This window comes from Scyliorhinus canicula, chromosome 5 (assembly GCF_902713615.1).
Source record: "Scyliorhinus canicula chromosome 5, sScyCan1.1, whole genome shotgun sequence".
Classification (NCBI taxonomy): Eukaryota; Metazoa; Chordata; class Chondrichthyes; order Carcharhiniformes; family Scyliorhinidae; genus Scyliorhinus; species Scyliorhinus canicula.
In genome coordinates, this window is record NC_052150.1 from 117238094 (window position 1) to 117249298 (window position 11205).

General features: G+C 49.1%; 1 protein-coding gene across 1 annotated transcript in view; it reads right to left on the reverse strand.

Annotated features, from left to right (window-relative positions):
* The window catches only part of sdhaf3 (succinate dehydrogenase complex assembly factor 3), a 71778-nt gene extending 60936 nt beyond the window's left edge, over positions 1 to 10842 (reverse strand). Inside the window, exon 1 of the mRNA XM_038797531.1 lies at positions 10588 to 10842. Coding sequence (XP_038653459.1) covers positions 10588 to 10761 — 174 coding nt within the window. The 5' untranslated portion in view covers positions 10762 to 10842. The remainder of the gene's footprint in view (positions 1 to 10587) is intronic.
* Positions 10843 to 11205: the final 363 nt, after the last annotated feature.

Below are 11205 nucleotides of genomic sequence, written 5' to 3' on the forward strand. Positions count from 1 at the left end.
CTGCAAGTCTCTCTCATTCCCACAGAATCTCCTATCTATCCTGCTAACTATGGAGTCTCCAATGACTAATGCTCTACTCCTCTCCCCCCTTCCCTTCTGAGCAACAGGGACAGACTCTGTGCCAGAGACCTGTACCCCATGGCTTACCCCTGGTAAGTCCCCCCCCAACAGTATCCAAAGCGGTATACTTGTTACTAAGGGGAATGACCACAGGGGATCCCTGTACTGACTGCTTCCTCCCAGCCCCTCTCACCGCCACCCATCTATCTTTATTCTTCGGAGTAACTACATCCCTGAAGCTTCTATCTGTGACCACCTCTGCCTCCTGAATGATCCGAAGTTCATCCAGCTCCAGTTCCCTAACATGGTTTCCGAGGAGCTGGAGATGGGTGCACTTCCCACAGATGAAATCAGCAGGGGCACTCACGGCGTCCCTCACCTCAAACATTCTGCAGGAGGAACATTGTACTGCCTTCCCTGCCATCCCCTCTAGATAAAACAAGAAAAAGAAAGGAAGAGCTTACCTGATATTCACTCAACTCCTTATGTTAGAGGAGGTGGAAGGGTGGGGGACACTACAAGTGTAGTGTCTCAGGTTTAGCAACCGCCCAACTTATATACGTCTTATGAAGAATGGTTGAGGGAGCTAGGGCTTTTCTCACTGGAGCAAAGAAGGAAGAGAGGGTACATGATGGAGGTGTACAAGGTGATAAGCGGCATGGATAGAGTGGATAGCCAGAGACTTTTCCCCAGAACGAAAATGGCTGTCACGAGGGGACATAATTTTAAGGTGATTGGACGAAGGTATAGGGGAGATGTCAGAGGTAGGTTCTTTACACAGAGAGTGGTGGGTGCATGGAATGCACTACCAGCAGAGGTGGTGGAGTCAGAGTCATTAGGGACATTTAAGCGACTCTTGGACAATTGGGTGTAGGTTTGGTTGATCTTAGATTAGAATAAATGGTCGGCACATCGTGGGCTGCAGGGCCTGTACTGTGCTGTACTGTTCTGTGTTCCATGTGCAGGGTAGGTGGATTGGCCACTCTAAATTTTCCCTTAGTTGGAAAAAATGAATTGGGTACTCTAAATTTATTTTTAAAATGGTGTCAGCAGAGGAGGGGGGAGGGGGGGGGGGGTGGTGTAAAAAAAAAGGAGGTAGGGGAGTTGGGAGCGGGAGGCGAGATGGTGGGGTGTTAGGTATTTAGTTGATTTGAGTATTTGCAGCCCTGTTGGCTTCTTTTTAATTATGGTGGTGTTTGATGTGTAAATATATAAATGCTTCAATAAAATATTTTCCAAAACAAAACATGGAAAGTTATGAAAAAAAAAGAGATGACGGGATGAAGAACTCAGGTGATGTTATTAATGGAGGTGTTGGGATTCAAAAAGAAGATATTAAAACTAGCATAAAGGCATTTTCTCTAAATGCTTGTACCATTCAAAACAAGATAAATGGGTTGACGGCACAAATCAGCACGAATGAGTATGATTTACTGGCCATAACAGAGAAATGGTTGCAGATGGTCACGACTGGGAGTTAAATATCCAGGGGTTTCAGACTTGTCAGAAGGACAGACAGGAAGGTAAAGGAGGTGGTGTTGCACTGATATTTAAGGACAACATCAGGGCAGTAGTGCGAGATGATATAGGTTCAATGAAGAAAAGGTTGAATCCATTTGGGTGGAAATTAGAAATAGGTAGGAGAAAAGATCACTGATAGGCATACTCTATAGGCTACCAAATAATATCACGTTGGGACGGGCAATAAACAAAGAAATAACTGATGCATGTACAAATAGTACGCCCATTATCATGGGGGATTTTAATCTACATGTCTATTGTAGATCAGGTGAAACCAGGTCGATCAGGGCAGCCTTGAGGAAGATTTCATAGAATGCATCCACAATAGTTTCCTCGAACAGTGTGTAATGAACCCTACAAGGGTGCAAGCTAGCCTAGATCTGGTCCTGTGTAATGAGACAGGAATAATTAATGATCTCATAGTTAGGGATCCTCTCAGAAGGAGCGATCATAGTGTGGTTGAATTTAAAATATAGATGGAGCATGAGAAGGTAAAATCCAATACCAGTGTCTTATGCTTAAAGAGAGGAGGCCTCAATGGGATGAGGGAGGAGTTGGGATAAGGGAGGAGTTGGCTAGGGTAGATTGAGGCCAAAGGTGGGGCAATTTAGGAACAGTGGAGGACTTCCAAAGAGATTTTTCAGTGCTCAGAAAAAGAATATACCAGTGAAAAGGAAGGACTGTAGGAAAAGGGATCATCAGCCATGGATATCTAAGGAAATAAAGGACAGTATCACATTGAAAGAAAAGGCATACAAAGTGGCAAAGATTAGTGGGAAACTGGAGGATTGGGAAATCCTTAAAGGTCAACAGAAGACTTCCGATGGCGGCCATGGAGTGAGTGGTCACGCATTTGGTGGTTCCCGCTCATGGCAGTTTTTTTGGACCTTTCCCCCGATTGACAGGTGGATGTGAGGCAGGAAAAAGGTGCAGGAGAGTGAGGGGAAGAGATTGACTCTCTGGTTTATGGAGCTGAGGGCCAAAAGCAGTTGAAAAAGAGGGTGTGGCACCTACGGTGCATGCGGAGATGGCGGAGGGGCCGGGAGAAGCCCTGCTGGCTCAGTGGTCAATGGACCAGCTGGTGAGCTTCTTGAACGAGAAGTTTACCTAGCAACAGAAGGAGAGTCTGGAGGACCTGGCCCAGGCAGTCGTTGATCGTGTGGAAACGAAGCGGCCCAGGTGATCCAGAAGATGGAGGAGGTGGCGGGGGAATACGAGGAGTAGTTTGCCTCGATGGCAGCGGAGATGGAGCTGATGCGCAGTCAGTAGAGGCAGCTCTAGGAGAAGGTTGAAGACCTAGAGAACCGGTCAGGCAGGCAGAACATAAGGATCGTGGGCCTGCCGGAGGGGAGTGAAGGAGCCGATATTGGCCGGGAGGATGCTGGAGAAGCTGCTCAGAGAGAGTGCATTTCCGTTTGTTCCAAGATAATCTAGTCCACTCTTCCACCATACCCAAAACCTCTCCCATCACCCATGGCATCTTCCCATGCAATCGCAGAAGGTATAACACCTGCCCCTTTACCTCTTCCATGATTAACATCCCAAGCCCAAAACACTCATTCCAGGATAAGCAGGTTTCACCTGCAACTCTTTCAATCTGGTCTATTGCATTCGCTGCTACCAATGTGGTCTCCTATATAATCGGAGAGACCAAACGCAGACTGGGTGATCGCTTTGCTGAGCACCTTCGATCTGTGCATTCAGGACCCTGACTTTCCTGTTGCTTGCCATTTTAACACAGGACCCTGCTCCCATGCTCACAGGTCTGTGGCCTGCTGCAATGTTCCAGTGAAGCTCAACGCAAACTGAAGGAACAACATCTCATCTTCCGGTTAGGCACGCTACAGCCTTCCGATCTCAACATTGAATTCAACAACTTCAGATGATTAGCTCTACCCCACCACGACCCCTTTGTTTCATCCCATTTAATTTTAACTGTCTTTTACCATTTCTTTCTTTATATATATTTACCACCCCACTCTTTCCCCCTATCTTATCCCCCCTTTCCTTACCCTTTCTCCCCTTTGTTTCCCTCCCCCATATCTACATCTGTCACAGTTTACCCTCTGATGTTAGTTTCCTCCATTGCCCCCACACCCTAAGGGCTGCCGCCACCACAGGGCTCAGAGTACCGAGCCGGCGAAAACGGCAGGGGCGCAGTCAGTAAAGCCTCCAAACTTGTACCCTTACAGGATGCTGCTTCCACTTGCTCCCCCACCGACCTCTCCCCCACTACCCACTCCTGACCATCAATATGTTAGCTGCCCAGTAATAGTTAATAAAGCTCAGGAGGGCCAAGCCCCCCCTCTTCGCGACCCTGTCCCTGGAGTGCCTTCTTTACTCTCGTTTTGCCCGCCCACACAAAACCCGATATCGCCGCGTTCATTTTCCTGAAAAAAGCCTTTGGGATAAAAATCGGAAGACATTAAAAAGAAGCGCAGTCTCGGAAGGACCGTCATCTTTACCGTCTGGACCCTCCCCGCCAGCGAGAGCATGTCCCACCTGCGAAAATCCCTTTTCATTTGATCCACCGCTTTGCCCAGATTTAACTTATGAAGCTGCCTGAATCACAAACATCTCGCTCTTTCCCACATTTAACTTGTAACCTGAAATTCGCCCAAATTCTCCTAGTATCTACATGATTTCAGCCATCCCCCCCCACCGGGTCTATGACACAGAGCAACAAATAGTTTGCATACAGAGAGACTCTGTGCTCCAAGCCACCGCCCTCCCCAGGCATTTGATGATCTAAGGGCCATTGCCAAGGGCTCTATGGCCAGGGCAAACAGTAATGGGGAGAGCTGACATCCCTGCCTGGTCCCCCTGCAGAGACTAAAATACTCTGACCGGACTCAGTTGGTTCTTACATTTGCCACCGGAGCCTGATATAACAGCCGGACCCAATCCACAAATCCCTATCCGAACCCAAACCTGCCTAAAATGTCCCATAGATACCTCCACTCCACCTGGTCGAAAGCCTTCTCAGCGTCCATGGCTACTACCACCTCAACATCGCGCCCCTCTGCTGGCATCATTATAACATTAAGAAGCCGTCTAATATTGGACGTCAGGTGCCTGCCCTTCACAAATCCCGTCTGATCTTCCCCGATTACCTCCGGGGCGCAATCCTCTACTCGAGTGGCCAAGATCTATTCCAGCAATTTAGCGTCAATGTTCATTTGGGAAATTGGTCTGTACGATCCACAGTTCTCCGGGTCCTTATCTCGCTTCAGGATGAGAGAAGTTGATGCCTGTGATAGCGTTGGGGGGGTGGGGGGTGGGTACTCCCAGCTCCCAAGGCTTAACCAGGAGCAGCCCCAGTAACCCAGAGAACTTTTTATAAAATTCTACTGGGAATCCATCAAGTCCCGGGCCTTACCCAATTGGATCGCCCCCAACCCATCCATCACCTCCCTGAGCCAAGACCTCCAGGTCTTCCACCAGCTCCTCAACTACCTTCGGGAACTCTAGCCTCTCTAGCAATTGATTCATACCCTCTTCCCCGGCTGGGGGTTCCGACTCACATAATCAACTATAAAATTCACGGAACACATCATTAACCGCCCCAGGGTCTATCACTATCTCCCCTCTCATATCCTTTACTTTCCCAATTTCTCTCGCTGCCTCCTGCTTCCTCAGCTGATGTGCCATCATCCTGCTAGCTTTCTCCCCATATTCATATATTGCCCCTTTTGCCCTCCTCAGCTGTCCCTCCTGGAAAAGAGCCCAAATTCCATTTGGAGTCTCTGACGCTCGCTCAGGAGCTCCTCATTCGGAGACTCCGCATACCTCCTGTCCGGCTGTAAGATTTCTCCTACCAATTTGTCCAGCTCCGCCGGCTCAATTTTCTCCCTATGGGCTTGAATCAAAATAAATTCCCCTCTGATAACTGCCTTCAATGCCTCCCAAACCCTCCAACCGCAGTCTCTCCCATATCATTGTTTTTTATGTACCGCCGAATGGCCTCCCTCACAAACCTTATTGTCTGCCAGCAGCCCGGCATCTAATCTCCACTGTGGGCGCTGAGACTTTCCCGTGCTTGCCCGTAGGTCTACCCAATGTGGCGCGTGGTCTGACACCATAATTGCTGAGTACTCAGTCCTCCACCCCCGCTAACAGTGTTTTATCCAGTACAAAGAAATCTATCCTGGAGTATACCTTGTGCACATGGGAGTAAAATTAATATTCCTTGCTCCTTGGCCTCCCAAATCTCCACAGATCCACCCCTCCCATGCGCTCCATGAACCCCCACAATTTCTTTGCCATTGCTGATACTTTCCCTGACCTAGAACTCGATCAGTCCAGTCTCGGATCCAGGACTGTGTTGAAGTCACCCCTCATAACCAGCCGGTGCGAGTCCAGGTCAGGGATCTTTTCTAGCACCTTCCTAACAAACGTGACATCATCCCAGTTTGGGGCATATATATTTACCAGCACCACTGCCATTCCTTCCAGCTTCCTACTAGCCATAATAAATCTACCCCCCCGGGTCTGCCTCTATCCTCCCCACCTCAAATTCCACCTTCTTGTTAATCAGGATGGCCATCCCCCCTTGTTTTAAAGTCCAGTCCCGAATGAAACACCTGTCTGATCCATCCCTTCTTCAATCTGAATTGGTCTCTTAGCTTCAAGTGTGTCTCCTGTAGCATAACCACATCCACTTTTAACAGTCTCAGGTGTGCAAACACACGGGCGCTTTTGACCGGCCCATTCAGTCCACGAACATTCCACTTAACCAGTCTGGTCAAGGGGGGGGGGGGGGGGGGGGGGGGGGGGGGGGGAGGGCTCTCACCCTCCTCTCCTGTCAATCAGCTATGACCTTTCCTAGGTCAGCCCTTAGCCCATGCCCCACACCTCTCGGTCTGCCCATTGGCAGCTACCACCCTCTGCTCTCCGAACGTCCCTTACTCGTCAGCAGTCCCCTCCATCTCTCCTCAGCTCTCCCCCCACTTTGCTCCCGTTAACTAGCTATCCAGCTAGCCCAGCAGCTCTCACCCCAGTGCCTAGCATTCTACCACCTGCCGGATTTCCTCTCCTCCCCTCTTAACACAAGTTCTCAACACAATAACATCAAACAAACAATCCCCCAAAACCCAGGTGCAGAGGCCCACCCCCCTCCCTTAACAGAATTGTATCTATCCCATCACCTTCAAACAGAACCAAAACAATAGAAGAAAAATCAAACAGGGTAGGAAAACATTATGCATGCAAAAACTCAACCATCTTTTTTCCAACAGAAGAGAAAAAATATCGCAACTCAAAACCCTTTTCACAGCAATTCGGTACATACAACAACAAATCAAAACCAACAACAAATCAAAACCAAAGCAAGCAGAAAAACCCTTCTCTTCCTGAAAGTCGCAACTTAAATGACAGTTTAGGTTTTAAAGTCCTTATGCATCCACCAAGTTCTTGTCCTTCATAAAGACCTCCACCTCTTCTGGCCAGCCAAAGTATAGCTCCCGGTTCTCGTAGGTGACCCAGAGCCGGGCCGGCTAGAGCAGTCCAAATTTTATGTCTTTCGCATACAGGGCCACCTTGACTTTATTAAAACTCGCCCTCCTCTTTGCAAGCTCTGCTCCCCAATCCTGATACACCCGGATCTCTGACTCTTCCCAACTGTACAGTTTCGTCTGCCTAGCCCACTTCATAATACGTTCCTTGTCCAGGAACCAATGCAGCCGTCCACAATCGCCCTCCGGGGCTCACGACCCTGGGGCTTACGCATAAGAGATCTATGGGCCGGTCCACCATCAACGGCTCAGGGAACGAACCTTCCCCCATCAGCTTCGCCAGCAAATTCCCCACATACAGACCGGCATCGGATCCCTCCTTTCCCTCTGGCAGACGGACAATCCGGATGTTCTGCCTGCGAGAACGATTCTCCAGGTCTTCCACCTTCTCCAACATCCGCTTCTGCCGTTCCAGTAGAATACCAATTTTCATTGCCATCACTGTGGATTCCTCCTCTCGTTCCATCGCCTGCTCCTGCAGCTTTTGAATCTCCTGTTCCCGAGTCTTCACTTTCTCCTCCACCCGGTCGACCACCCCCTTAAATCGAGGCCACCGCCTGGATCAGGTCCTCAGAACACTCCTTGCAATGCCAGGCGAACTTCGCATGGAACATACAGTGCAGAAGGAAGGAGGCCATTCAGCCCATTGAGTCTGCACCAACCCAATTAAGCCCTCACTATCCCCATAACCCAATAACCCCTCCGATTTATCATGGCCAATCCACCTAACCTGCACGTCTTTGGACTGTGGGAGGAAACCGGAGCACCCAGAGGTAACCCAGGCAGGCACAGGGAGAACGTGCAGACTCCGCACAGACAGTGACCCACCGGGGGGGGGGGGGGGGGGGGGGGGAGAGCCACAGTGCTATCCACTTGTGTTACTGTGCTGTCCACGTATTCGACCAACTGGTCAATCGTCCATTGGGCAGAAGCGGCCGAACTTTGCCTCGTTGCCATTGAACCCACTGCTTTTTGAGTTTTGTTTCCATCCATCTTTTGATTTCTTCTTTTCCGACTATTTTTTAAGCGCAGTTCCATAAATTGGGGGTCGCTTCCTTCTCCTCTCACTTCTATAAACTTATGTTGATAAATTTGAGCGAAAATCCAGCTGACATGCCGTTAAAAGACCACTAGAGGCGAGAGCTGCTAAATGTGCGACCGTTCACTCCATGGCCACCACCGGAAGGCGTGTTAATACAGTTAAAGGTGGTGCACAGGGCTCACCTGACAAGCTCGAGGATGGAGGACACTTGTAAGCGGTGTGGGAGAGATCTGGCCAATCATTTACCTGTGTTCTGTTCCTGCCCAAAGTTGGAGAAATGTTACCAACTTTTACAGGTGCACCATTGAAAGCATCCTATCTGGCTGCATCACAGCCTGGTATGGCAACTGCTTGGCCCAAGACCTCAAGAAACTAAAAAGAGTCGTGAACACCACCCAGTCGCCTCCCATCCATTTACTCGGTCTACATCTCCCGTTGCCTTTGGAAAGCAGGCAGCATAATCAAAGACCCCTCCCACTCATTTTATTCACTCTTCCAACTTCTTCCATTAGGCAGGAGATGCAGTAACAGATTCAAAAACAGCTTCTTCCCCATTGCTACTAGACTCCTAAACGACCCTCTTATGAACTGATCTGATCTCTTCACACATCTTCTCTACTGAATATAATAATAATAATCTTTAGTGTCACAAGTAGGCTTACATTAACTCTGCAATGAGGTTACTGTGAAAAGCCCCTAGTCACCACATTCTGGCGCCTGTTCGGGTACACAGAGGGAGAATTCAAAATGTCCAAATTACTTAACAGCACGTCTTTTTGGACTTGTGGGAGGAAACCGGAGCACCCAGAGGAAACCCACGCAGGCACAGGGAGAATGTGCAGATTCCACACTGACAGTGACCCAACCCAGGAGTCAAATCTGGGACCCTGCCGTCGTGAAGCAACAGTGCTAACCACTGTGATTCCATGCCGCACCCGATGCCTGTGTCTATGTATTGTGTATATTATGTTTGCCCTATTTTATATTTTCTTTTCGTGTACGCAATGATCTGTCTGAGCAACATGCAGAGTAATACTTTTCACTGTACCACCTCGGTACACCTGGCAATAAACAAATGTATTCATCCATGTCGCCGATCCTGTACGTGGATTTGGAGTCCAGTCCCATGTGGACCACATCTGGGGTGGTGGATTTGGTGGAGCTGCAGATGGAAGCAGGGCCAGATGTTTTAGCCTTCGCCTGACTGATTGTCGAGGCAAGTCCTGTTGGGGAGGAGGTCAGCTTTTCCACCCTGTGCCTCAGTGTGGCTGGGGGATTTGATGGGAGTTCCTGTATTTGGAGAAGGTTAAGTTTGCATTGGGGGGGGGGGGGGGGGGGGGGGACAGGTTCCGCAAGAGATGGGGTCTGTTTATTCTACACTTTCAAGAGTTGGTTACTGTAATAATTCACAGGAGACAGGAGTCCTGTCACCACACCAATATTTATTGCCAATAACTAGATACAGGGGGGGGGGGGGGATTGTTCTTGATATTTTGCATCGTTTTATGTATAAAATGCTTAAATGCAAATCAAATATTTTTTTAAAACTTGTTAGTCACTTAAAAGATTAACTTTTTCCAATGGACTTTGCACTATGAATGGCAGTGTGTTCGAAGGGAAGTTTTATTAGATTACCACAGGTTTAATTTATTTTAATCCACACTGGTTTGCTTGGCTCTTGCAGGCTTTAGTGGATACTGTGTGAATGGTCATGGACGATACATTGGATGCATGGAGGAGACAGCAGCTGGCATGATGGATTGGAGGGAGCAGAGGCGTTTTCAGAAACAGGCATTATAACCAGAATGCATTCACTCCTGCACTTCCATCACAGCTCACAAAATGCACTACCAGAATCATAGAATCTACAGTGCAGAAAGATGCCATTCAGCCCATCAAGTCTGCACCGGCCCTTAGAAAAAGCACCCTACTTAAACTCATACCACCCTACCCCCATAACCCCACCTAAACTTTTTTCGACACAAAGGTGCAATTTAGTATAGCCAATCCACCTAACCCGACCATCTTTGGACTGTGGGAGGAAACCAGAGCACCCGGAGGAACCCACGCAGACACGGGGAGAACGTGCAGACTCCGCACAGACAGTGGCCCAAGCCGGGAATCGAACTGGGGCCCTGGAACAGTGAGTCAGCAATGCTAAACATGGTGACACTGTGCCATCCAATCCTGTTTGAAAAGACAAAAAAACCCAAGGAGTCACACACAGGTGTTCACAGGTCAGGCTTTCCCAAACCCACAGGAAAATCCGGCCGCAACGCCAGCATTAGTTCAAGTAGAAGCTCTTCCATCTTTGAGGCAGAACACCGGCGTTCAAGAGCCACTCTCCAGAGACCGGAATGCATAATTCAGGTGGACAGTCGCTCACACACATACATATTATTTCGGTTCTCATGCCCCAGCCGTTTGCAAAGGTCACTCCACGAGGCCTACCTCCCATTCCTCCAAGAACCTGTTGGCCTCCTGCACTCCGGCCACTCTGTTCCTCCTGAACTCCTCTCGGACATAGCGGTCACCCAGAGCTCGCAGATTGGGCGGCAGCAGGCGGTGCACGAGCAGAATCCGTTTGTACAGCGCGCGCACCCGTCCCAGCCGAGCCGCTGCCATCCGTCTCCCCGGCAACCACAGAGCCGCAAGCCCGCCGGAAGTGCCCGGTCTCCTTCTGTCTGCTGAGGTACGACACCAATACTCCTCCGGACGAAGTATCTGTGTTGCCCGGCGTGGGGGACTCAAAACGTATCTCTGCCACTCCACATATTCCGCAGAATCAATTGAAAAGGAAATATCTGTTGATAATTACCATCTTTTTTATCAAGTATTTTGCATTCCTTACCGTCTTGTGGCATCGGTTCTGGGGCTCGTAGCGAAGGTGGGTTGGTTAATGCTGTGGCACGAGACCCTGATTGCTTGTTGCTGCAGAAACGTAAATAAAGCGCCCTGGTGGCTCTGAGATCTGAAAGGAGCTACAACATCTGTGTCCGACACAGAAACACAGACTAAAAGCAAAGTCTTGCAGATTATGGAAATCTGAAATAGAAATATAATCTGCAT